This window comes from Ursus arctos, unplaced genomic scaffold (genome assembly GCF_023065955.2).
Source record: "Ursus arctos isolate Adak ecotype North America unplaced genomic scaffold, UrsArc2.0 scaffold_2, whole genome shotgun sequence".
NCBI classification, from domain to species: domain Eukaryota; kingdom Metazoa; phylum Chordata; class Mammalia; order Carnivora; family Ursidae; genus Ursus; species Ursus arctos.
Window position 1 is genome coordinate 42,310,703 of NW_026622874.1, and position 25,899 is coordinate 42,336,601.

General features: G+C 34.7%; 1 protein-coding gene across 3 annotated transcripts in view; it reads left to right on the plus strand.

Moving 5' to 3' along the window:
* KCNT2 (potassium sodium-activated channel subfamily T member 2) overlaps positions 1-25,899 on the plus strand; it is a 346,348-nt gene that overhangs the window by 276,032 nt on the left and 44,417 nt on the right. For 2 of the 3 annotated variants that reach the window (XM_048225452.2, XM_026489786.4), the window contains exons 21-24: positions 3,207-3,318; positions 14,028-14,129; positions 17,662-17,745; positions 18,588-18,716. In XM_048225452.2, the coding sequence (XP_048081409.2) occupies positions 3,207-3,318; positions 14,028-14,129; positions 17,662-17,745; positions 18,588-18,716 (427 nt within the window). Of the gene's footprint in view, positions 1-3,206; positions 3,319-14,027; positions 14,130-17,661; positions 17,746-18,587; positions 18,717-23,460; positions 23,715-25,899 lie in introns of those variants that run through there. The other variant, XM_048225453.2, reaches the window with a different exon arrangement.

Below are 25,899 nucleotides of genomic sequence, written 5' to 3' on the forward strand. Positions count from 1 at the left end.
AGTGCTCTGTCAGTGGAAACATTCAGTCAAGTCATGGATCTGTGATCTGTTTGGAACAGAGAAATGCCCGCATTAACCCCGTATAGGTCAGGAGGACCTCTACAAACACCTGCGGTTGTGATTTATTCACGTGGTATTATTGAGCATCTAGTAAGTTTGGGGAGTATGCAGGATGCTGTCTATTGCTGCCGTGGTGCCAAAGGCAGACACGGGGATCAGTAGTGATTAAGGCTTCCTGGCCTTGGGTTGCTGATGGTCTAGCTGGGAACATATTAAACAAGTCATTTAAAAAATTGAACTGGAGAATGGTAAGTGTGGCAACTACTGAAAAAAAAAGGAGAATGTTATATAGATCCAGACAAGAATATATGGTCTAGTCCAGTGAATCAAGGAACACCTCCCTGAGAAATTGAAGATCTTTTGCTTGCAAGATAGACTCAGCGGCAAAGAGAGGAGGAGAGCATTCCACATGGGGGCAGCATAGCCAAAGGCTCTGAGGGGCCGGCTTTGCAGAGCTTTGTTACAAGTGATCTTCATTACAGGAATAACAGGAAGGAAATCACTGAAACAGTTTTAAAATATTCCTTTAGCTACAATGTGAAAAGTGGTTTGTAGGGGGGTGGGGGGAGGGGCTGGGGGGAAGTAAGAGCAGGGAGAGCTGCTCAGTTAGAAGACTTTCATCCCCAGGACACTAAGAGCATAAATGGCAAGCTAAAAAAATTAAAAATAAAAAAGGAATATTGTCTTCAGCCTGCTACAAGTAGTCATAGTCTCGTTGAGGAAATAACACACCTGTACACATGGAAAATGACATAATTGAAAATATTGATAATGAATATATATAAATATGAAAATGATTCCTTTATATAGTACAAAAATATTTTTTATTATTTTGATCGGTTTACATGGATAAATTTAAATGCAAGAGGTATCTGATATTTATTATAGTCTCATTTATTACTAACTCGGACTCAGACCTCAAGTGTTTAAAAAGTATTTGTAAAAAAGTATATTCTTATTTATTTTAGTGTTGATAGTCAACTGTAGTCTAAAACTAGAATTTCATGTATCTAAGTGTATGTGTGTACCTATAGATTAAGGTATACTCCCTGTTACTCTGAAACATCATTCCCAGTCACCACAACAGATCAAAATTTATAGTGCAGCACATTGGCTTAGTTTTTTTTTTTTTTTTTTAATATGGGAAACATTTTCCAGATTTGTGTGTCCTTATGTTTGTTTTGCTTGACTATATAATTGCAGCTAGTCTCAGAGTTCTCCCAGTGGTCTGGGAAATAGGGTATATGGTGGGATTTTCATCTCTGTATGGGTTAGCATAACTGGGCCTGTCTTTCAAAAATACGTTTTGAATAAATTAATTCAGGCAGAGAATATTCCATAGAGATTTTGCACATTTCCACAATGATACTTACATCACTCAATCAGAACATAAATTAATTGTAGAAAAGTTTTAAATAGAAAAAAACATTATTTTTCAATTGTAATATTGTTTTATTATGATCCTCTGACCTAGGGGAAGATAGACTTTTTATGTCATTTTATTTCTAAAATGTCTTATATTCAGAATGTGTTTTAGGCCATATTAAGTCCCAGAAATAGATTTGTAGATTAGTATTTTAAAGATACATAATTAAATCTATTCCAGAACCAAATTTATAAATGTATTATAATTGAACATGAGTAGTACTTTGTAGATATAAAAGGCAATGCAATAAAACATTTCATTATTTAAGTCTTACTTAGTTATAGATTTTCACTAGGTGGCAGACTTGGATAATGTATTCACTTTTGTAGTTTAAAATAACAAAGGTGTGGGTTCATTTATGTAGAACAGAAGTGGTACATCATATACATTTTTTGGTTCTATCTAATTTTCACTCTACAAGTCACTTAAGTACAATGACCAGTCACTCAGTCATATTACCACTCACTCAGACTTCAAATATATATAGCTATATACATTTGATGTAATGTGTTAGCAAAGGATTGTATCATCCAAGTAATCATAAATGTATCCAAAGTTAGAATAATAATATCTATGAAAGATAAAAGCTATATTTCTCAGAGAAAATGAAAATTTCCCCAAAGATGAAATAAATTTTCATTGGTTTGCAGCTATGTTTTTCTCACAAATTACTTTCTGGCCTTATATCTAAGCACTGTCCTAGATGCTTCTCATAAGCTCTCCTTTCGCTGGTGTTTTAATGCTACATAATCTGTGAAGACTCAGTCATCCATATTTATCACCCCTAGAAAAATATGTACAGCCTTATAATTTAAAATTTTTTATAGTTTCCTCTAGGTAGTAGGTCTAATTTAAAGGCAAAAAATTCACTTTATACTTCTTTTTATGTCCTCGAGACCAGACCTGTCCAATAACAAACACACTTTATAATTACTTGTTAACCTAGAGATTAAGTATTGCCGTCAGTAAATAAAAATAACAATAACGAAGCAATGATCTGACAACTACTATCGTGTGTGTGTGCGTGCACGTGTGTGCGTGTGTGTGTGTGTGTGTGTGTGTGTGTGTGTGTGTGTTGGGGGAAGAAAGTGAATAGGAAGAAAGCTAATGCAAAGCTATGGGACATGTGAAAACTCAGGATCCTCTTAAAATAACACTACCAATTGAGCCTTGGCCTCAATTCATTGTAATAAAATGTTATTTCAGCTAAAATATTTTCTCAGAAATTCACTGTAGCAAGATTTGACATTTAAAATTTCATACTATGAGAATAGGGAATCTTAGAAGATCAAAGAACTCATAATATGAACAAGAAGCTCATCCCGTGAAATCTTTGTCAATCAGCATATTCATCTTATAAATTTCAATTTCAACATTATCCACAAAGTCACCTTGTAACTTCTTAAATCAGCTTCATGAGTTTCTCTTCTATGCCATTTCATAATTGTAGAGAGAAATGTCTAATAAAAGCCAAATTACTAAATTTATTCTTCTTGTAGTGCTAAAATGTTTGCTAAAATATTCTTCGGAAAATAGTGCTCCATTTTTCTCGCATCGTATAGACAGTTTATGTAACAATGCCTGCTGCTGTAATTGCATGTTGTTTTATGCCTGAGGCTAGGAATCACTCACTCATAAATATGGTGTTATAAAAAATACCGTATTGGATTGTTAGTGTAATGCAAATGTTCTTTTGTGTGTGTGTGTTTTTTTAATGTAGGTTGTTTTCCAGTCTCAGTATTATCACAGAACTTACTCACCCAGCCAACATGAGATTCATGCAATTCAGAGCCAAAGACTGTTACTCTCTTGCTCTTTCAAAACTGGAAAAGGTAAGACTTCATATTAAGGAAGTTGCATATACCTATTTTTTCCTGAAAGAGTAACTCTGAAATTCCTATATATAGAAAGAAATACAGTGAGGTAGTAAAAATAAAAATGCTGTTTGAATCCTTATTTTGGAGCTAAAATCTTAATTTACAATTTTTTAATGTGAATTGATGGATTTGAACCTTTTGTATCACAAGTGAACATAATGAAGATATCTTGTTCTCTCATTTATTATAAATTGAAAGCATGATCCATGAAAGAGTTAAATGCAGCAAGAATGCATATACTCAGTTATAATGTCAGTTATATTGTTAATATCATGAGTGCTATATCAAGAAATCTCTGTTTATAGAGGGCTTTGCAGTATAAAATAATCCTTCAGGCCTTAGAAAAGTTGTAGGCTTTGTTGAAAGTTAGCTTCCCAAATGTCACCAACACAATCTGAGACAAAGCTGAGTTTATTTGCTTGCTTAGGTAAGGGAGACCCTCACCTCAGGAGAGCTTTGGCAATGCTTCAGAACTGGGGAAGCAAGGTTAAAGTTTCTTCAGTATAGGAAATCTTATTTAATGAGGGTCTTATTTAATGAGGGCCTTATTTAATGAGGTTCTGGAATGGGGGTTTGATTAATTTTGGGAAAGGATCAGAGTACTGTGAATGGACAAAGTAGGATTGTGAAGTCATGTTATGTGGATAGAGAAGTGTGGTTTCCATTCTTAATGTTTAGCCTGAGTGTGGCTATCAATGGATTTTGCATCCAGCATTTACTTGATACTAGTATACTGGAAGAATCTGATGTAAGACAAAACAATATGATTCAATTTTATTCATGTGAAATGTGCTAAATCTATGCCCTCTTCATTGTTTGTGACAATATAAGAGGTACAGATAATGATGCCTTATGTTTGTTGTTGCTGTTGTTTGGTTAGTTCATTTTTTTCATTTGGTTTTGATTACCTGTTATGCCAAACACTGTCCTAATTCCTAGGAGACATACTGCTGAGTAAGGCCATTACTGCACTCTGATCTGTTGATTTCCATCTTCAGAGCTGGTCACATATGTTATGTTAGTAGAGCCTTTCCATTGTTCCTTTGCAGTCATACTCAAGTTGCTGTTAGGTGCTCCCTTCAGAAGAGGAAACTGAGTGTAAGACAGGTAAAATAACTTTTCCAAGATTATATAGCTATCAAGTCAGTGCAAGAAGGGAATCTTAAAGACATGAATGTTCAGGACAGAAAACTACCATTATGCCACACTGCTTTAACAACATGGAAAGGTTGGCAAGCATGGCTAAATTGGCTCAGCACCCGCAAGCAAAGCCGGTTATCCGGAATCCAGCTGGAATCAGTGCTGACGTGCTGTTTGATGGTCTCCCTCTTGACACACTAGGATTACCTACTGATGAAGAGTACAGCTCTGGAGTCACATTGGTCCATTTCTCTACCACTTTCTAGGAATGGAACTTGGTTAAATTATTTGCACATTGATAGCTTTGGGATTCTTCTCTAGAAATAGTGGTAATAGCTAAATAATAGGGTCATTGCAAAGATTACACCAGATGATCTATCCAAAACATTTAGCCCAGTTTTGGCATACAATCAGTATTCAAATAAATGGTACTACAAACATAATTATAAATTATTGTGGATTTCACTTATAAATATTCCATTGTATTCAGTTTTATGCTAAGTGAGTGGATGTTTCAAGGTCATAATTGTGGAAGATGTTTTCAATAGTGTTGAGTGTTTGTGTTTATATTATTGTGTGTCTACTGCATTAGGGAAAAAGAAGAACAATATGACATTTTGATATTTGTTGGGGAATTAATTAAAAACAAAGTCTTCCACTAATATAGAAATCCTCTTCTCAAATGTAGGGAAGTTTTACTTGAATAAGCATTAAATCAGACTGTGATATACATCTCAAGAAATCCACTAAAAAGATTGCAAAAATAGAGAGGCATCTCACTCTTTTATATGGCTAGGCAAATACAATCACCTGCAAACATGTCAATTGTCTTAATATAAAGGAAAAATAAAACTTCTTGTATCTTTGCAACAAGCAAGCAGTTACAACTTCCAGCCAGATACCTAGACTAACTTCCCAAAGAGACAGAGAGAGAGGATGCTTTATGTTCGCATTTCAGAAAGATAGTTCCAAAGCTTCCAAGAGAGACTTCTCTGAGATACAAAACTGGCTAGAGATTATTCAGGTTTTCAAAAGGTTTGCAACTCTCTGAAAGCGACAGAGAAAGGATTTACAATCGTGAGTTTTCTAAAGGAAACGCTATGGGGAAAAGAGGGGGAAGGATGGAGTTTTCTTCTCTTTTGGCATCAGAGAAATTCATTTATTTTTTAGATTTGTATTTACCCCTACATATACTAGATATTTCCCAAAAAGAGTAAAGGAATTCAGTATATTCCCTAATTATTAAGGAGTAGTGGGGCTTGGGGAATTGGAATTGAAACCAGTTGGTTTGGAGGTTTTAAAGCCATAGAAAATTCTTTTCAATTCAGTTATTACCATTTTATCTGTTGATATAGAGATTTTGTCACATAGAAACTTTTTAGGCTTTAGTGCTATTATGACTTAAATTGTGTTCCTCCCCCTCAAAAAAAGATGTGCTGGGAGTCCTAGCCTCTACTACCTCTGAATGTGATCTTATTTGAAGATAGGGTTTTTATGGAGGTAATGGATTAAAGAAGGCTATTGCGGTGGGCCTTGATCCAGTACACCTGGCATCCTTATAGAAAGGGTAAATTTGGATACAGAAACAGACATACATAAAGAGAAGAAAGATAGTTTGAAGAGAAACAGGGAAAAGACGGCCATCCACAAGGCAAGGAAAGCAGCCTGGAACAAATCGTTCACTTACAGCCCTCAGAAGCAACCGATACTGCTGACACCTTGATTTCAGATTTCCAGCTTCCAGAACTCTGACACAGTAAATTTCTGTTGTTCAAGCTACCCAGTCTGTGGTGCTTTTTTATGGCAGCCCTAGTAAACTAACATATGTGCCGTCAGTGATATAGTAACTGTTCATTTCCAGCCAATGCTTTTTATCTGGTATAAATACAGCTAACTTAGTAATTATCTTTCTACATTGTAGTCTGGATACAAGGAGATATTTTTAGGCTAGGGAAATTGATCTTTGTTTCTAATATTGAATAATAGTCCAGAGTTATTATTAGCTGAGGAATAGGTAGATTTTTAATCTTTCAAACATATTTATGAATATCCTTTTATTCTATCTATAATTAGATGCATTTTCACCTTCATAGATAAAGCTTTCACCTTTAGAAACATAATCAAGGTTTTGAATTAGAAACAAACAACAGCTTGGCTGCTTGACACACTTTTTTGACCCTAAGTGGTTTTCATTTAAACTTGAGAAGTGCTAGAATTTGTTAGAATGAGTGTGGGAGATTAGATTGCATTGACCCTGGCTGTTTTACTTGTGTGATGATTACGTTTGGGTGGTTTCCTAGTAGACCTTGAATTCTTCTAGAACACTGGTTGTCACTGGTAATGGAAGTGATAATCTGTAAGAATTCTCTGGAAGAGGCCACTCACTGAAGAATATAAAAGAATATAAGAGGATATAAAAGAATAAAAACTTCCATTAGGAAAAGGAGAGAACTGAGAGCACAAAGGATCACTGGTCTGTGACAATGATGTGAGCAATGAATGATTGTTGAGGACCCCCATCTGTTCTTGTGAAAAGGAAATTCCTTGATTATTGTTTTAGATTTGCTCTCTTGAGGAATTCCCTTGTCTGTTTTTTTATGTGACACTTGTCTCACCTCAAGCTTCTTTCTGAGCTACTTTTATCCACGTCACCTTGGGAATACATACTTCTTGCAGCCTATGTGAATTTTTATCCTGCTTATTGCTTATGGAAGTTTGAAAAAAATCTAAGGATTTTTAAGCTTATGAAAGCATTTTTCCCCTAAACTTTTAAAGTCTAAAGATTTCTTAGATGAGTCTGCTAATTTCTTTCAAAAACTTGATAAAATTCTGGTATACTTACTTCCATAAATTTTTATGACCAGATGATCCCCAATGTTCCTTCTTAAATATAATTTTTAAGTTCTTTATTTCTTTGCCTTCTCAACCCGTGCTTCTCTCTATCTCTTGGGAAGCTACCTTGAGGTTATTGAGACAGTAGTGCTGGGTTGGACTTTGCTGTTAATGCCTTGTTTCAGTTTTCTCTCCTGTGGGCATTTAGAAGTGCACAGTTTTTAAATATTAGAGGCTCCTAATTTCTGAGTTCCCTGTTTATTTTTAGTCTCTACTTGAAACTAATTCTTGCTTGAGCTACTTGTCTTTCTTGCAATGTACAACTAAAGGCAGCAAATGACAGTATATACACACCAATATTAAACAGATGGGTCAGGTCTGGGAGTGACACGTAGACTTCCACTCATATGCCATTGGCTAGAACTCAATCATATGGCCACACCTAACTTCAGGAGGGACTAGGAAATGCAGTCCAGTCATATGCCTACGAAGAATAGGGCAACGTCCAGCCCCTCTGCTGTCCCTGGAGGTTTGAAAGGTGACGAAGATGTTGAAAGTTTCAGTATACTAATCATGTGGTTACTTTTTCTGGATCTCATCCTGAAGCTATCTAGGGGATCCTCCATGAGTTGCCTCCTTAGCATAAAATCAGGTATGGTTGAAAGATATGAACAACAAAAAACACTCCAATTACTCATAAATTCTAGGCGCTTTTGAAGCTCTATGTCAGGAACCAGGGACAAAAACCAAATATTTATATTTTTATTTCACACTATTCATCTCACATTTTCATTACTTTGCTTCTTACATCACTGTGTAATTACCATAGGATAGCTCAACTGTAATTATGATCATTATTGGGGAATGGTGACAGTTCAAAAGCAATTTTAAAGAAAGCAGTCTTAAAGCAAATTGAGCTATAAGCATGAATAAAAGGCTTTTTTTATAAAATGCATCAAAACAGGAGATGAAGTAAGTCTTTATAGGGAAATGAGATGAAAAGTTCTTTTTTTCCTATTGATGTCCTCCCCTTCTCTATTTTTTATTTCATGTCTCATTTTCCATGTCCACTTAATTCTTTTTTTTTTTTAAAGATTTTATTTATTTATTTGACAGAGATAGAGACAGCCAGCAAGAGAGGGAACACAAGCAGGGGGAGTGGGAGAGGAAGAAGCAGGCTCACAGTGAAGGAGCCTGACATGGGGCTCGATCCCGCAACGCTGGGATCACGCCCTGAGCTGAAGGCAGACGCTTAAGCGCTGTGCCACCCAGCTGCCCCCCATGTCCACTTAATTCTTATACTGTGTTTCTGATGCCTGCTACACTTACTTTGTTAGAGGAAGTATCAATGACACATCTTCATCACCTTTCAAACCTCCGGGGACATCAGAGGGGCTGGACGTTGAGTTTAATCATGTGGCCAGTGAGTTAATTAATCGTGTCTCCATAATGAAACTGATAAATACTCTGAAAAACAGGACTTGGAGAGCTCCCTTCCCCTGTGTACCTTTTTATTAGCCATTTATTCTCATTCTTTATAATAAAATAATCATCATTAAGTATAACATTTTCATGAGTTCTGTGAACATTCTAGCCAATTATCAAAACTGAGGGGCTTGTGAGAAGCTCCAAATTTGTAGCAGGCTGGACACAGTTGTCTTGGAGACATCTGAGACTTGCGGCTGGTGTCTGAAATGGGAGTAGTCTTGTGGGACTGAGCCCCTTAACCTGCGGGGTCTGAGCCAACTCTGGGTAGTGTCATAACTGAATTGAATTGTAGGGACATCTAGTTGGTGTCAAAGAATTGGTGTCAGAATGCAAAGAGTCATGTCTGTAAATCATATCACTTTGTAGTCAATGATAGAGCAAAATGATAAAAATTGAAGATTGAATCTGGGAGAAATAAGTGAGACTATCAAATTTATTTTTTAATATATTCACTGTGTAAGCAAATGGCAAATTTTATATATTTTCAATTTAAATGCAAACCAGTAATATTTACTGAGCACCTGTTAAGAGCCAAATACCTTGCTCAATGCTAGAGGTTACCAACGGAATAAATACATGGAATTTATAATTTGATGGGAGGCATAGATATATAGGAACAAACAAAAACACATGGCCTTCCTTTTTTTTTTTTCCTGTCCAAACAAGTTGGACTACTTTTTATTCATAATCAAAGTATTAGAATGGCTGAATGGAAGTTTGGTGCTATCTGCCTACACTGGATTTGATTCATTAGGAAATTTTTTTATCCTGTTTTTAAGAAAATACTTACCTTTTCCCATGGCTGTCCAGAAAGAATTTGAAGAGAATATTGATATTAGTTTCTGTTTCTTTTAAATGTGAAAAAGCATTACCTGATCCATTCTAGAGGAGTGAAAAAATGTTATTTATGTGGATAATTATTTTAATATGTAAATTTATCTGTTAAGAATGTGCATAGTATTAAGATTTCATACAGTATGTCCAAAGTTGCCATAGGCTGAATGTTTGTGTCCCTCCCCAAAATTCATATGTTGAAACCTAAGCCCTGATGTGATGGTGTTAGGAAGAGGGGCCTTTGGGAGGTGAGTAGGTCATGAGGGTGGAGCCCTCATGAGTGGGATTAGTGCTTTCATAAGAGACCCCAGAGAACTCCTCCACCATGTGAGGACACAGGGAGGAGATGGCTGTCTATGAACCAGTGTAGGGCTCGATCTCACAACTCTGAGATCATGACCTGAGCTGAAATCAAGAGTCAGATGCTTAACTGACTGAGCCACCCAGGCACCCCTTTAATCAGTTTTTTAGGAGCATAACATATGCAACAATCCTTTGGAAGTAGCCTGAAAACCAAAAAATAGTCTAGACTCAGCAATCAGTCATTCATTCGAACTCCTGTTAGTTTTTCAGAATCATGACATAATTTTCATCGACAGCCCTTCATGTCATAAAACGTCCACAAAAAATATATGCACCCTTTGTTTATCTTCCAAGGACTGGGATATATTTAGATATTACCTTTAAATTCATAGCCTTCCTTACTTAAAACTAGTCTCTGGAATGGTGCCTTTATTCTTAATGAAGGTAAAGCAAACTCTTTTTTCAAGTACCCCTCAAAACATCACATCGACACTGATAACCTAGTCTAACGTGTGGATTTTCTCCTTTCATTGTTATGTCAAGGTTATTTTCTAACCTTTTCTGTTGCAAAACTCCCCCCAGTGGGGACTGCCAACTGTTTCTGCAGACAGTTTAGTTGGTTCTAATTCTTTATCTCCTTTCAGCAAGATACCAGCAGTTCACAAGCACTTTTGTTTTTCAGGCCTTCCTTCATCACGGGTACTGTTGATGATTTAGCCTGTTTTAGTAATTTTTTAAATTATAATTGTGTTTTATGAGTTACAACTTTTTGAACATCATTAAATAGTACAGAACTTACCTTTATTTTTGAAAAGTAAATACACATAGTTTATTTTATAGTTTGATAAAAGTACAAAAAAGAATAGTGTGGTTGCTTTTCTCCAAACTGAAGCTAATAAAAGTGTAAATATTCTAAATCTCTTATTCTATAAAAAAGCAAAAATAATAAGATCATGCACATGGAATGAATGATTGCTTCCTATTTGGCAAACCTGTCTTTTAAGGCTCAATTATGATGTCATTTCATCTATGACACCATCTGCATCCTCCTTAGGCTTCCTTAATACTTGGACTTCTGCAAGCTCACATCACATGGCTTTGTAGATATTTGATTTTAATTCTTTCTTCTAAGTAAAACTGAATACCTGCAAAACTGGAATCTTCTGTTAATTACCTCTCCATCCTACCAACCTGGTTCAGTGCCTGATACATAACAGTTAATGGATAAGTGTTTCTTGATTACCCAGCTTCATTTTTTCTGAAGCCGTGGGAATATTCTGTAGCCAAAGCTTTCTTCCATTTTTTTAATTTAACACACATTGTAAATGTGTTTTTAGTTTACTGTGTTATTTCTGATATAAGTTACTGTTTAAACAAGAAGTGAACTAACAGATCCCTTGACTCATTTCCAACTAAGTATCTTATCTTCCAAAGTGGAAATCAAGAGCCTGACCATGCAATTAGGTGACACAGATAAATAAAGTGAATCATATGTAAGAAAGAATGAATCGCATAGGAAGCAGATGCTTTCAACTCTGGCTAGTTGTTGACATGACATATGATATCAGATTTTCCAAATTTAAAAGGAATCAGAAATTTAGACTTTTATGTTAAATGTTGGAACTTATTAGACCTCAGTAAATGTTTGCAGGCCAAATGAAATTCCTCTATAGTTACGAATCTGGACTAGCCACTGCCAATGTGTAAAACTTCTAGCTTGTATGTTGCTTTTGTACAGAGAGGTAGATAAATGATTTTGTCACAATATCACATTGGAACGGATGGTTAGACTAAGTATTAGTCGTCTCTAGTTCTTCTTTTTCCCATATATAAAAATGGCTTATAAAGTGCAGTTTAAGAAATTAATCCAACTTCATCATCTAGAAGTAAAGAAATTGTGGAATGTATTCTCATCAGGATAGAGTGAGTTACTTGAGCTCATACTTTTCAATGTAACTTAAAACTGGTAAGTCTTAAAAATAGTGTTGTAAGATCTTTGGTGTTTTTTTCTGTACTGTAAGGAAAGTTTATAATAAAAGGGAGAGTAAATCACAAATGCAGAATTATTCACACAAGCAGAAGAGCAGCATCCCTGGGTATGAAAGGGTTTTCTGAGGATGTGAGGCATACTAAAAACATTTAGAGCATGAGGAGGTCTTGCAGAACTGATATTAAGAACAGTGAATTCTTGAAGATGAGAATGCTATCCATGCAGATGTGGAACCTGAATCTGGGGAAAGAATTTTAGGATTTCACCAGACAATCAGTCTGACTCAACAGAGTCCATGCTGGGAAGAACAGAGAAGTCATCTACAAACGACCTATGTGTACTGTTCAAACTAAGCATTCTTGACACCTAGACTCCTAAATTAGAGAAGATACTATGATGTAATGGAAGCAGACAAAAATTGGGGCACCACTTGCTGATTTTACCTTTTATCCTCTCCCTACAATCTCAAGTGAGGATACTCTTATAGTCTAGACAGTCTTCTCAAGCAGATCGATGTGATGGATGTGCTGGAATAACTCCTCTTGCTGCTTGGAAGGGCTGAGTCTTTGTCCCAACCAGTTTGTCCAGAGGATGCCTGGGGGTCCAGTCAGCCTCGTGCCTTCACAACAAGCAACACAGTAGCCCTCTTTCATCCCTTGAATAATACTCTTTGGCACACAGTTTTAAAATCTGGGTATGGGAGGCTCTCCTTCCCTTGAGGAGCCTCCAAATTTGCTGCATTAGAAACCAGAGCTTCCTTCCCTTGCCACAAGGGGCAAGGGCTGATTTTTTTTTTTTTATTTGCTTAGCTGTATCTATCTTTCCAAGTAAGGTTGGCAACAAATAACACCAGCATTTTTGAGACTACTCTTTGCTAAGTACAAGTTAACTTGGATTCTTAAGAAACTCCTTACGATTTTATACAAACATTTGCTCTTGTGTCTTCATTTATTAAGGGAAGATAATAGCAATATAATTTTTCAGAAGAAACACACAATGCAGTACACACACACACACACACACACACTGTTTCTTTTCGTTTTCTCTTGTTTTTCTTTCTTCTTTTCTTTTCTTCTTTATTCTTTTTCTTTTTTGGCATTTACAGCGTTTACTTGCACTTGCAGCTTGCTGTGGCTGCACAACTTAGAGGCATTTAGGGAAATGAAAACTCAGATGACAGAAAGTTGGAAACCACTGGATGTGATGGCTCCTACCTGCCTATTTTTGTGTCCTCACATATGAGAATATTCAAAAGCAAAACTTCCAGGTGTTATAATAGATTATGTGGCTTTAGGGTTTTGTTTTGGTTTGGTTCGGTTTTTTTGCATATTATTAAATGCTTTTATTGTGTTTGTTCCTTTTATTATATTACCTCAAGTCCTTTGCAGAAACATTTATGAAGAGTAAATACTCTTAACGATGGAGAACTAATTGGTGGTTCCCAGAGGGGAGGTGGGTGGGGAATGGTTAAGTAGGTGATGGGGATTGAGGAGGGCCCTTGTGATGAGCACCGGGTGTTGTATGGAGGTGCGGAATCACTAAATTCTACACTTGAAACTAATATTGCACTGTATGTTCACTAACTGGAATTTAAATAAAAACTTTTTAACAAAGAGTAAATAGAGGGAAACCTGGGTGGCTCAGTCAGTTAAGCGTCTTCCTTCTGCTCAGGTCATGATCCCAACAGCCTCGGATGGATTCCCGCATCTGGCTCCTTGCTCAGAGGGGAGCCTGCTTCTTCCTCTGCCTGCCTCTCCCCCTGCTTGTGCTCTCTTTCTCTCTGACAAATAAATAAAATCTTAAAATTAAAAAAAAAAAGAGTTAACACATGTTTAGTGTATGAGAAGATTAACCTTCCTTAGGTATTTTCATTGATTAAGAAAACTTGGGTATAAAAATTAAAGGGACATATTAAAACTACAGCTATATACACTTACTGTAATGTGTGAAGTATGCACATTCATAGCTAACAACTGTATAATGAAAATATCTTCTTCACATATGTCAGGAAAACTTAAGCAGAAAAGCATAAAATATAGAATTCTCACAAATTTTTCTATTTCAAATTTCTGAACAGAAAGAACGAGAGAAAGGTTCTAATTTAGCCTTTATGTTTCGACTGCCTTTTGCTGCCGGGAGGGTGTTCAGCATCAGTATGTTGGACACTCTTCTCTATCAGGTATGCAGTGTTTCTTTTTTTCTCTCTAAAATGTTTATTCTAATTTTATTTAAATTTTATTAAATGAATAATACATCTAGTGTTTCTCACGGAGCTGTTAACTTATAATGGGCCCTGGAAGTAATTCAGTGTTTTATTTTGTGTATTTAATGACAAATGTGCCTATGAAACATTGTGTAAGGAAAACATTATTTTTCAGAATAATTTATGAAATAATTTTTAGTCATTCTTTAACATCAGTGTCCTACAGTGTATTGGGTGACATTTTAATACATTTTGCTTATTCCTATAAGCATGCTACCAGAGTAAAAAAAGAAGGTAAGAACAAAATGATTATATTAAAACAAAAAGACAACCTTCATAATGCACATTTTCAAAAATAGGACACCAAAATGATGTCAATGAACTGATAAACCAAGGATATTTTAAATATCCACTAATTACTGCCTACTTTAGAAAAAATAGATACTGAGCAGCACTAATATTTCATATTCTTTGATTCAGGTAATCAGACAATTTATAAATATTTCTATTAAGGGGAAATACATATTCATGGAGGTTTAAATTATTTGATAACTTCAATCTCAAATTAAGCATTCAATCATTTTGTCATGCTATTTTCTTTTTGATGTATGTATTTTATGTACCCTCTTCTGCAATGCTTGACTGAATAAACTGATCTGAAGATCGTTAAAGCTCTTCAACTGGCCTTTGGGCTGATTATGCCCATGCATGTGCCTCTAGCACTGTCACAACCCATGTGCTTATGCCAGATGAGTGCAGGGACAAACGCAGCAGAGGAGACTAAGCACTCCTGTTCACCCTGAAGTTTCCAGGCACATTATCTGGGCACCCAAGAGAGGGGCCTCCACTCCACGTGCCATTACACAGGCATACTTCCGATCTCTTCGTGAGGGGATTGGAAGGGAGGGCTTGTTGAAGAACAATGCTGAACCTGAAGGGTCTATGTCAATAGCAGTCAAATGCTTGATGTCATTATGCACCAGTGGTTTTCAGATTTTTTAGCCCTGGTATCTTATGTTTAAATAAAATCTCATGAGAAAGTCTAATAGACTAAATAGAAGGGAAATTGTTCTACAGAAGTGGAAAGCAATAGTTATTTCTTTCTGGGCATTTTTACCTTATGTTTTTTCTTGTAAATACACATACAGGGAGTTATGCCTTATCTGAAGCCACCGCGGAAAGGGTGAAGCAAAACAACAATTTTCAAACTAGTAACTGCCTATTTAGTTTTGTCTGATGTCAGGCAAGAAACGTTATGGTTCATTTTTCAGATAAAGAGTACTCATTTATTGATTAAAAATAAATATTAGAAATTAGATATATAATTCCTTAATTTATATAATAAGTATGCGTATACTCTTAAAATATACTAAATGCCATCTAATTTTTTTGGTTAGTGATTCAAACCCATCTTCTTGAGGATAAATGTTTATATTATATATTTTTTTAAAAAGAACTATTATTAATGTCTACAATTGTACAGTGATTTACTATTAATGTAATTCTATCCTAGACATCATATCAGTTGCTTCCTCAAAGAAACCGATGATGTAGGCAGTGTTATCAATCACAATATATAGAATAGACACAAGATCTCAGAAAGACCAACTATCCAGTAGTTAGTGTGAACCCTCATCTTCAGGCTGTGCACATCTCATTCGATTACTCACAACTCTATCCCTGTGGTAAATAATTCCACATTTGTATAATGTTTGAGTTTCTTATGGTGCTTCTTTTTTTTTTTTTTAACTTACCAGAAGGTTTTTTTTCTTTATTAATATCTTGTCAATAGTCCCTTTTCTCCTTCCCACTTGAAACACAGATCACTTTTATATTTTTAGTAATTTTCTTAATTTTCATCTTTGTGGAGCTGGAAAGCCAATGATTAAAAATTAAGTATAATCTGAGGAGGGGGAGAGAAAAAATATTATTTCAAATACAATTAAATAGGGGCACCTGGGTGGCTCAGTCAGTTAAGCGTCTGCCTTTGGCTCAGGTCATGATCTCAGGGTCCTGGGATTGAGCCCCGCATCCGGCTCCCTGCTCAGCTGGGAGCCTGCTTCTCTCTCTCCCTCTGCTCCTCCCCTGCTCGTTCTCTCTCTCTCTCTATCTTTCAAATAAATAAAATCTTGAAAATTAAATTAAATTAAATTAAATTAAATTAAATTAAATAGATACTAAGGGAAACTGAGAAAGATTCATCTGTGATCGAATTCCATGAGGTTGAGTGCACGGATTTTGTAATAGCAGGTGGGGCTGTCCCTGTCTTTTTGGCTCACTCCTACCCCTTGTCTTTGCCCTAATGAAGTTACAGGACAAATGACCTCTGGACAAGGGATGCATCAATGGCAAATGCAGTAGACAAATCAGCTGCATAACCACATCCAACTCAAAAAAAATCTATAATAGTCATTTGCCAAATCTGCAGTTGCCTTTTTTCCCTCATGAGTACTTTCAATTTTTCATTTTGGGAAATAGTTTTAAGTGCTTGAGAATGTGCTTAAACAGTCCTCTTCTTTAGCACACACTGAGTTACAAGTGAAGTTGAAAGGTGCCTGTCACCATTGCTCTTGGTGGCCTCCAGTTAGTTGATGTTATAACCACAAGGACACTAACACACCTCAAAACCAAACTGCCATTTCTTTGGCCTGAGAAAAGGGAATGGATGTCTTTCCTTTGTTCTTGTTTAGATGACAGGGCTTAGTGTTCTGATGCTAGCTGTTGGTAAAATAGTAATGAACAAAGTACCCTAATAAATGTATTGAAAAGGTATTATAACTTTTTAAAAAATCTTTGTTATGCAAAATAACTAGATGAGTATTTAAATTTTTCATTTTTTTAACACTTGAAGATTTAATTCAAGACAGTCATTTCATACAATCTATGGAATAATTATTACATGTCATGGTGAAATGTGCTTGTATCTGCTGCAAGTTTTTCTTTTCACTCAGAACTAAGAATAAATTCAAGAAATTGAAAGCATTGTTAACTTAATACTCTGTTGAGCAGTGTTCTAGCCATATATCAAAACATATATGCTAGCACATCAAATAGTCTGATGATATTTAATACTAAATTATTAATTCATTAATATTTAGATTTACTGAAATATTAGAAATTTATTCTACTAGCAAAGAGCTAAATCCTAAAAAACCTTTTGGAACATCTCCTTGCAAATTTCAGTTTTCAAGGTTTTTTTATATTCTCTGTTTTAGCTCATAGTTTTTCGTTATTAAAAAATCTAGTTAAAATCTGTTTTATCATGTCTAATAGTACATAAAACTTAAGCATGTCAGGATATTCTAGTGAATTCCCTGTATTCCCTCGTGGACAGCTTACCTATGCCTGTGTATTTAAGACACTGACAGGATAGATTTTTACTTCCTTTTTTGTGGGGGCTTAATGATGTGTTATGAGAAGTAACCTTTTAGAAATGGTAAGATGTTCTCACTGAGCTATTCTGTACATTTCATACACATAATAAACACATATGTTGTTTATATTGCAGTCATTTGTAAAGGATTATATGATTTCTATCACCAGACTTCTGTTGGGATTGGACACTACTCCAGGATCAGGGTTTCTTTGTTCTGTAAGTTAATATTTGCTGGAATAGAAGACTGTTCTAACAAAGTTTCTGAAATCCATCTAGAATGTACTGTGGCTAATATGTGCTCAAAGAATATCTTCATAGTTTTTTAATTCTTTAAAAATTTTACAGGGAAAACATTATTTTAAATTAATCATGAATATAGCCATTCTATATAAAATTCAGAACAAGTGTGTTTTTCTAGCTGGCATTTGAGACTGATGGTTTCTGACATAGGACGCCGTACTGTTGAGGAAAACCATTAAGTTTAACCCCCCTCTTTTTGTTTTATAAATGAATATACTTTATCCAAGTGTATTCAGTGAAGCGACTTGCCAACAATTCAGGTTTATGATAAGCAAAGAGGGGACTAGTACTTACACCTCTGTCTGGGAGCCCTATCATTTTGTTATATCCCTTTCTCAATATGAGCATTATTAGGACTTTAGATGGACAATTTCTTTTTGTGCTGGAGTGTCTTTTGCATTTGAAGATTTGTAGCATCGGCAGAGCCTGTCTGCTAATTTCCAGTAGCAGCCTGTAGTCATTGCAACATTCAAAAAAGTCTACACCTCTTTTCCAACATCTCCCAGTCAATTACTAGTGACTACTGTCTACGATATTGAACTAATACAATGTCGTGCTGCCACAAATTGAGTAGTTGGTCTTCTTAAGTTTGTGGAACCCTGGGGATAAGCTAAGGTGGAGTACCATAGATAAGTTCAGTATATGCTTAAGCACTTACGAAATGTCACTTTGAGATTTCAAAATATTAATATATGTAGCCTTTAAAAATGAAAAGTAACCCCTGAGTTTTTATTTTTTTAATAACACATATTTTATAGATGAAAATCACTGAGGATGACCTGTGGATCAGAACTTATGCCAGACTTTACCAGAAGCTGTGCTCTTCTACCGGAGACGTTCCCATTGGGATCTACAGGACTGAATCTCAGAAACTTACTACATCTGAGGTTTGGAAATGCCAAAATATTCCAGTTTTAATGATTAATCTGATTGAATATAGCCATTCCTAATCTTGGAAATGGATTTCTAAAAAAAAAGAAAGTAAAAAAGAATGCTCTCTGAACACACAGTGTCAGTTCTCAGAGGCAAAAAACTTAATCATTTGTTGAAGTAAACTACATCTGAATTCCTCAAAATGTTGTTGGCTAAGGGACTATTCTAGAGTTTGTGAACTTTGAGCTCTGAAAGCCTCTTGTGGGTCTAGGATTTTGCATGTCTAGATTTTCAGGAAGCAAATTAATTTTAAGTAACTTCTGACACATAAAAGCAGTTTTCAGGGCTAGCCATATAGCTTTCTAATATACTCATTTCACATATACACATTTGGGAGGAAGTAAAACAAAGTTACTAAGCTTTGAAATTCACATTTCTCAAACTCTAGATTAAAGACTACTCTGAAGCCAAGATAAAACTCCAGGAGTAGCACCGGACCTTCCCAGAGGAAAGCTCAGTATTTTTAAAAGCAAACTAGAATCTATTAATATGGAACAAAATTTCCAGTGGCTTCATACAGCTAAAAACATATCCACACTGATCTGGCCACATTATTGTGGTTCTAAATAGTTTTTATATCCTTGGTAAAACATCACCTTTTAAATTAGATTCTTTTAGGAAATAAAAATTTTGGATAAATACACTATTCTACCAATATTTATAAAATTGTTTAATATAAATTATGGTTTATATTCTTGAAATATTTTTCTTCTCAAATATCTCGAAGTTATTCAAAATTTTGGTTAGCCTTGTCTATTTTTGGTCTTATGCAAAATTAACTCAACTAAGGGGCTCAGATCTGTTATTTGTATTTTGGTAATCCATGTAGCCATTAAACTGGTTTGTGTTAAAATCACTGAATCCATATATAGAAAAAAAGCATATGAGCAAAGGAGTGGATTTTTGTTTACTTGCTAAAATGTATGATTTGACATTTAAGTAAGTAATACTGAAGACAGCAGGAAATTGTTCAGTTTTTCTGAGGTGTTTCTAGCAGTTTCACTGTAGATCAAGTGTGCTAAAAAGAACTTTATTGCCATCTCTGCTACTTCATAAAATAGTTTGGCCAGATATGCCTAAAATTTAAGAATACTGTATCTAAAAAATTATTATTTTATTAAAGGTTAAGAGAAGACAAATGCTTTCACACCTAAGCAATTAACCATTTCTTATTTGAGCTTGTTGAGTATAAAGAAAGTTTCCATTCACCAGAGTATTATCATGCTCTTATCTTATGTATAGGCTTTGTGAATTTGAACAGTAATTTCTACCCTTGGTCAAGTTCATATTCATGTCATCATTTTATATTATTAAGGGACTTTGTTGTGTACTATTTACATTATAGTTAGGGTAAGGATAATTTAGTGTTTGTATTGCCATCATGGAGCATTTAACATTATATTTTGGTCAGTTCTTCCCATCACAAAAAAAGATCCTTCAGTAAAATGTTTATAAATCCCCAAAACTCTAGCTTATATGAAAAACACACATCCTTGAGAAGATAAAAGGGAACTGGGTTAAATAAAGATGGTACCTCCTGTCTTCCTATATTGAATTCAATTCATCTTTTGGCACATATATGTTTACTTAAATTTTATATTCTGCCTATTATATAAAAATTGAGGCAACCTAAATAATTAAAGATAAAAATAAAACCATCAAGGTTTTTTACAACAAAATATATTAATAGAGGCAGAGAAATTAATGTTATCGTACATCTAAAATGAACTGAGTGCTACAGTTGAGCCAGAATTCTACTTTTACTTTCCTGGTAAGTAAGGCAAAAATAGAACTGTTAAATTATGTAGTAATTATAGTCTGATACATGAAAGGATAAAAGTTAATCTTGAGAAAGATTTGTTATTACAAGAACACATTATATTATAGGCTTTCTTATTTGAAAGGTTTTAGATAACATGAAGAACAGTATCTATATTCAGTCATAGTTTTACAAGATACAAAAGTCCCATTAAAGTGAATATTCTTAAAGTTAATCTTTTTAAAAAAAAAGACATCAATTAAATAATAACTTAAGGACATTGGATTTTGTATGAAGAGGAAAACTTTTTTTCCTGATCATATAAAAACAAAGAATAAAACCTTAGTGTCTCATGAGATGTAAGATTGGCTCATAACATTCCACCGTCTTTCTCAAATATCAGAAGGTTCAAGAAAAGTCAAGCGTTAGAACTCAGATGATTTATCTTTGCCCCAAATGCTAATTTTCTCTTACTTTAATTAAAGAAAGACACCAGATTTAAGGACGTAGAAACTTCATCTAATAATTAGAATTGAAGAGTCTAACATATTCTTGCATAAATAGCTGTCAGATTCCCATTCCCCCTGACAGTTCACCCAGCTGTAGTACTGACCCTCACTCCACACGGGCAAAGATTGAAGGTTTGTTTCTGTGGTGAGAGTACACAGATACTCTGTGGATTGAGAGGACAGTTGAGGGCAATAATACCACACTAAATTCAGAGAACTAAGTGAAAGGTACATTCAGCAGCAGATTAGAGATCTTCCCTAGGGAATCCAACCAATCCAAGTGAAATGCCTGAAGATGTAGACATGAGACATTCAGTAATCCAGTGATCCAGTTTCATGCCCCATGAAACTCAATGAAAAGAATCTCACCCAGAGTTTTCAATAAATTTTATTAGTCCCCTACTCTTAAGTAGGAGAATACAACTAAAAATTCCCACATGAATGAATGAACCACAAAGGCACAAAATAAACAGGAAGGAGAAAACATGGAAGGAGGACAGATTATTGAGGAAGAAGACAATTTCAAAACACAAAATAAAATATTTATCCTAGAGAAATAAAAATATATCCACCAAAGATTTGCATACAAATGTTCTTAGCAGCATTGTTCATCATAGCCAAAATTTGAAAAAAACCTAAATGTCCATCAACTAGTAAATAGATAAGCAAAATGTGGTATATCCATACAATGGAATACTGTTTATCCATAGAAGGAAACTACTTATATGTGCTGTTACTTGCATGAACCTCAAAAATATTAAGTTCAATGAAAGAAGGCAGACACAAAAGACCACATATTGTATGATTTCATGTTTACGAAATGCCATAAAAAGTAAATGTATGCAGACAGGAAGCAGATTAGTGATTGCCTAAGTCAGGAGGAGGTGGAGGAAATGGGGAACCAGTTAATGAACATGATGGAGTTTATTGGGGTGTTGGAAATATTCTAAAACTGATTTATGGTGATGATTATACAACTTGGTAAGTTTACTAAATATCTCTGAATTTTATATTTGAAAATTATATATGTCAAATATGTATTAGTAAAGTTATATATTGAAAAGCTACAATTAATATTATTAGAAAAATAGGATATTGCAAGGATGAAAGATGAACAGGAAACTGAATTTTTATCTTTTATCTTTTTTTAATTTTTTTTAAAAGAGAGGGAGGAGATGGAAGGGTCAGAGGGAAAGGGGGAGAGAGAATCCCAAGCAGGCTCTGTGCCCAATGACCTGAGCTGAAATCAAGTCAGATGCTTAACTGACTGAGCCACTCAGGTGCCCCAGGAAACTAAATTTTTAAAAGAACATTTAGGAAAAAAGAAATCTTAGGAATTGAAAATATGATAGCAGAGGTAAAAAAAAAGAAAAAAGTTCATAACATAAAGTTGAGGAAATCACCAAGAAACTAGAGCAAGAATTCAAGCATAGAAACAGTAAAGAAAAGACAAGATTAGAGAACTGGTCCAGGAGGTCTAAGATCTGAATGATAAAACTTCCATACAGAAGGAATGCAGCAAAATATCAGTGTAATAATTTAAGAATAATCCCAGAATAGTAGTGTGTTAATTACCAAATGGGAAGGGTCACCAAGTGCTCACTATAATGAATTAAAATAGATTCACATCAAGACACAGCATCATAATATTTCAGAATATTGAAGGAAAGTTGAAGATGCAGGAGGAGAGCAAGGGATAGGTCACGTGCAAAATATATTTGGGATTTTTCAACAGCAACACTGTAAGCCAAAAGACAATGGAACAATGCCCTCAAGACGTTGAGGGAATATTTCCAAACTAGAATTCTATATTCAGCCAAACCTATCAAACTTGTGTAAGAGTAGGATAAATCATATTTCAGCATTGTCTCCAAAAACATTCCACCATGCCTGCTTTCTAAGGAAATTACCCCCACTGAAAGGAATGAATACACTGAGAAAAGAATCATGATATGGAGGAAACCAGACATTTTATGGAATCCAGACAATAAATATGAAGCCAAGGAAATCCCCAGGATGGCAGTATAAAGACCATTAGACATAAGGGTAACCTGGAATGGTTTAGAAGGTTTCAGAGAGATTTCTTCAGGAAGGTGAAATCTATAGAATATCTTGCATATCTCAAAGTCTTAAAGAAAGATTAGACATTTGCCAGAGATCTCAGGATGAGTTAAGTACATATATAATTAAGCAATTATAAAAATAAGTTGTTATTGACTTTAGGAATATATTATCACCACCAACAACAAAAAAATTTATGCAGGAAATGCATAATAACCATGTTTCCTTATAGCTCATCTGTAAATAGCACTTAGTTGTAATATGCCCTCAATTTCAATCTAACCAGAATTACACTTGAACAAATTTGAAATGATGAGAGATGGCAAAAGTACTGGAATAGGTGGAAAAGATTAATTTCTTTTTTTCCAGAGTGTGAAGTGAATAGATAAAAGCAGAAACTGAAAAAAAATTAAGTGAAGCATGTTATAGAGAAACCGAGATAAAGACCTGCATATCCTGGGGCGCCTGGGTGGCACAGCGGTTAAGCGTCTGCCTTCGGCTCAGGGCGTGATCCTGGCGTTATGGGATCAACCCCACATCAGGCTCCTCCGCTATGAGCCTGCTTCTTCCTCTCCCACTCCTCCTGCTTGTGTTCTCTCTCACGCTGGCTGTCTCTATCTGTCAAACAAATAAATAAATAAATAAAAAATCTTAAAAAAAAAAAAAAAGACCTGCATATCCAGCTAAAAGAGATAAAAGTAGATGCGTCTTAGGGAAATAAAAATGATTATGGTGGAAGCTTCTATTTTTCAAAACAAATCATAGCATTTTCTGACAACACTATGTATTATAACTAATAAAAACAACTAATAGCTTTATAGTCATATGGTGGTTGCATTAGACATTGATCATTTTTTCAGATTATACTTTCAAGTATTAAATTCTGTCCTATTCTATGGATAATTTTTTATTAAGTGCCAACATTTCATATCAGAACATGGTAGGAATAAACACAGGTAAAAACTAGCCCTTGCTTCCTTATTTCATGGCGTTTAAAAAAATACAATTTAAAGGCCGTTGCAGGATTTCATGCTGCATCATTTTCTAGTCTGTCTTCAGTATCTTCTCATGTTCTACGTATAGAAGAAAGGCTATTTTGCTTTGTCTGTGGGAACAGGAGAAACATTAAATACTTTGAGCAGATATCTTTGAGAAGACCAATGATGAAAAGGAATATTTATAATTAAAATTATAAAATGTGCAAAAGACATGGAATACAGTCTCAGTTTTTTAGTGGGCTGAATATTGGTGGAAGGAAAATTCATACAAACACAAAGAATAAAGTGGAGGGACATACAATGACTCATGAATCAGTCCATGGATACAGCTGGATAGTAGGGTGCAGCTGGATCCTGCCCCTTTTTACCTGGTTGTATATCACCTTACTGGAGCTTCTACCACCATCTATATATGTCTGTTTAAGGGAATCTTTATAAACATCAGCATCTCCTGGTTCAAAAACATAGAAGCACAAGGACTCATGCTACTTTTGGTGACAAAGAGGAACTATACTTCTCTGTTCATAATCCTTTATCCATAATTCTGAAATCCAAAAAGCTCAGTAAATTTATTTTACCTCACTTTATTTGTGAAATTTTAATATTATTCCACTTAAAGTGAATATTCTTAACTTTTCATTGCAGATATATTATTATTTTTTATTATAAATGCTACCCAAGACCCACTAGGAACATTTCCTACCATACAGTAAATGGTATAGTACTATCTTTCCAAAATCTGATAAATTCTAAACTAATAAACATATTTGTTCCTATGGTTTTTTGGTAAGAAAATGTGGAACTGTATCTACTTCCAATTTTCTAGTGTATTGAAAGTTACATTTGCTTGAATTGTACTACATTGTACTATAACCACTGAAATTTTTATTAGAAATTAGAGATCATTAAAAAATATATTAAAATACCAGCATCTTTTCAATATACACAATAAATTTGTGGAATATGTTACTCTGATGTTAGGTCACTTTCATAATAGTAAATCCTATAACTTTAAAGCATGTAATATAATGGAATAATCATTGACTGTCCCATCTACCAATCATTAACTCTTTAGTATTAAACTGGAACATAGTATTTTATTTTTTTTAATTTTTTTAAAGATTTTATTTATTTATGTGACAGAGAGACAGCCAGTGAGAGAGGGAACACAGCAGGGGAGTGGGAGAGGAAGAAGCAGGCTCCCAGCGGAGGAGCCTGATGTGGGACTCGATCCAGGAACGCCGGGATCACGTCCTGAGCCGAAGGCAGCCGCCTAGCGACTGCGCTACCCAGGCGCCCCGCAACATAGTATTTTATTGAAACAAAATTTCAATAAAATTTCATTGAAATAAGCTTATCTTTTACAAAATCACATTAATAAAATTATTTTAATAAGGATTCAGATACGATAGTGGGATAAACAGTTTTAAGGAGCCTATAATCAAATGTTTATTATGCTTTTTTTATATTTGTATCAACAGTTAGAAAGCTAGATAATTTGTTAGACTTGAGTTATGTTACACCAAAGAATATAATTGAAAATTTTATTTCTACCTATCGAAAAATGAATAGAATATTATTCCTTAAAATTGAAGACTAAGCCTGACTTGTATTGCCCCTCAATAGTAAAGGGTTATATGGTGAGTGGGAGGGTCAAATTTTAGACTTCATAGCCAATGTGAAAGTTCAGAATATTTCTATAAACTAATTAAATTTATACATCAGGGAAAGGCAATCTTATGACAATATCTAAAAGTATTAAATTTTAAAAAACAATTTTATATGAGATCTGAATTTTAATACAGTACAG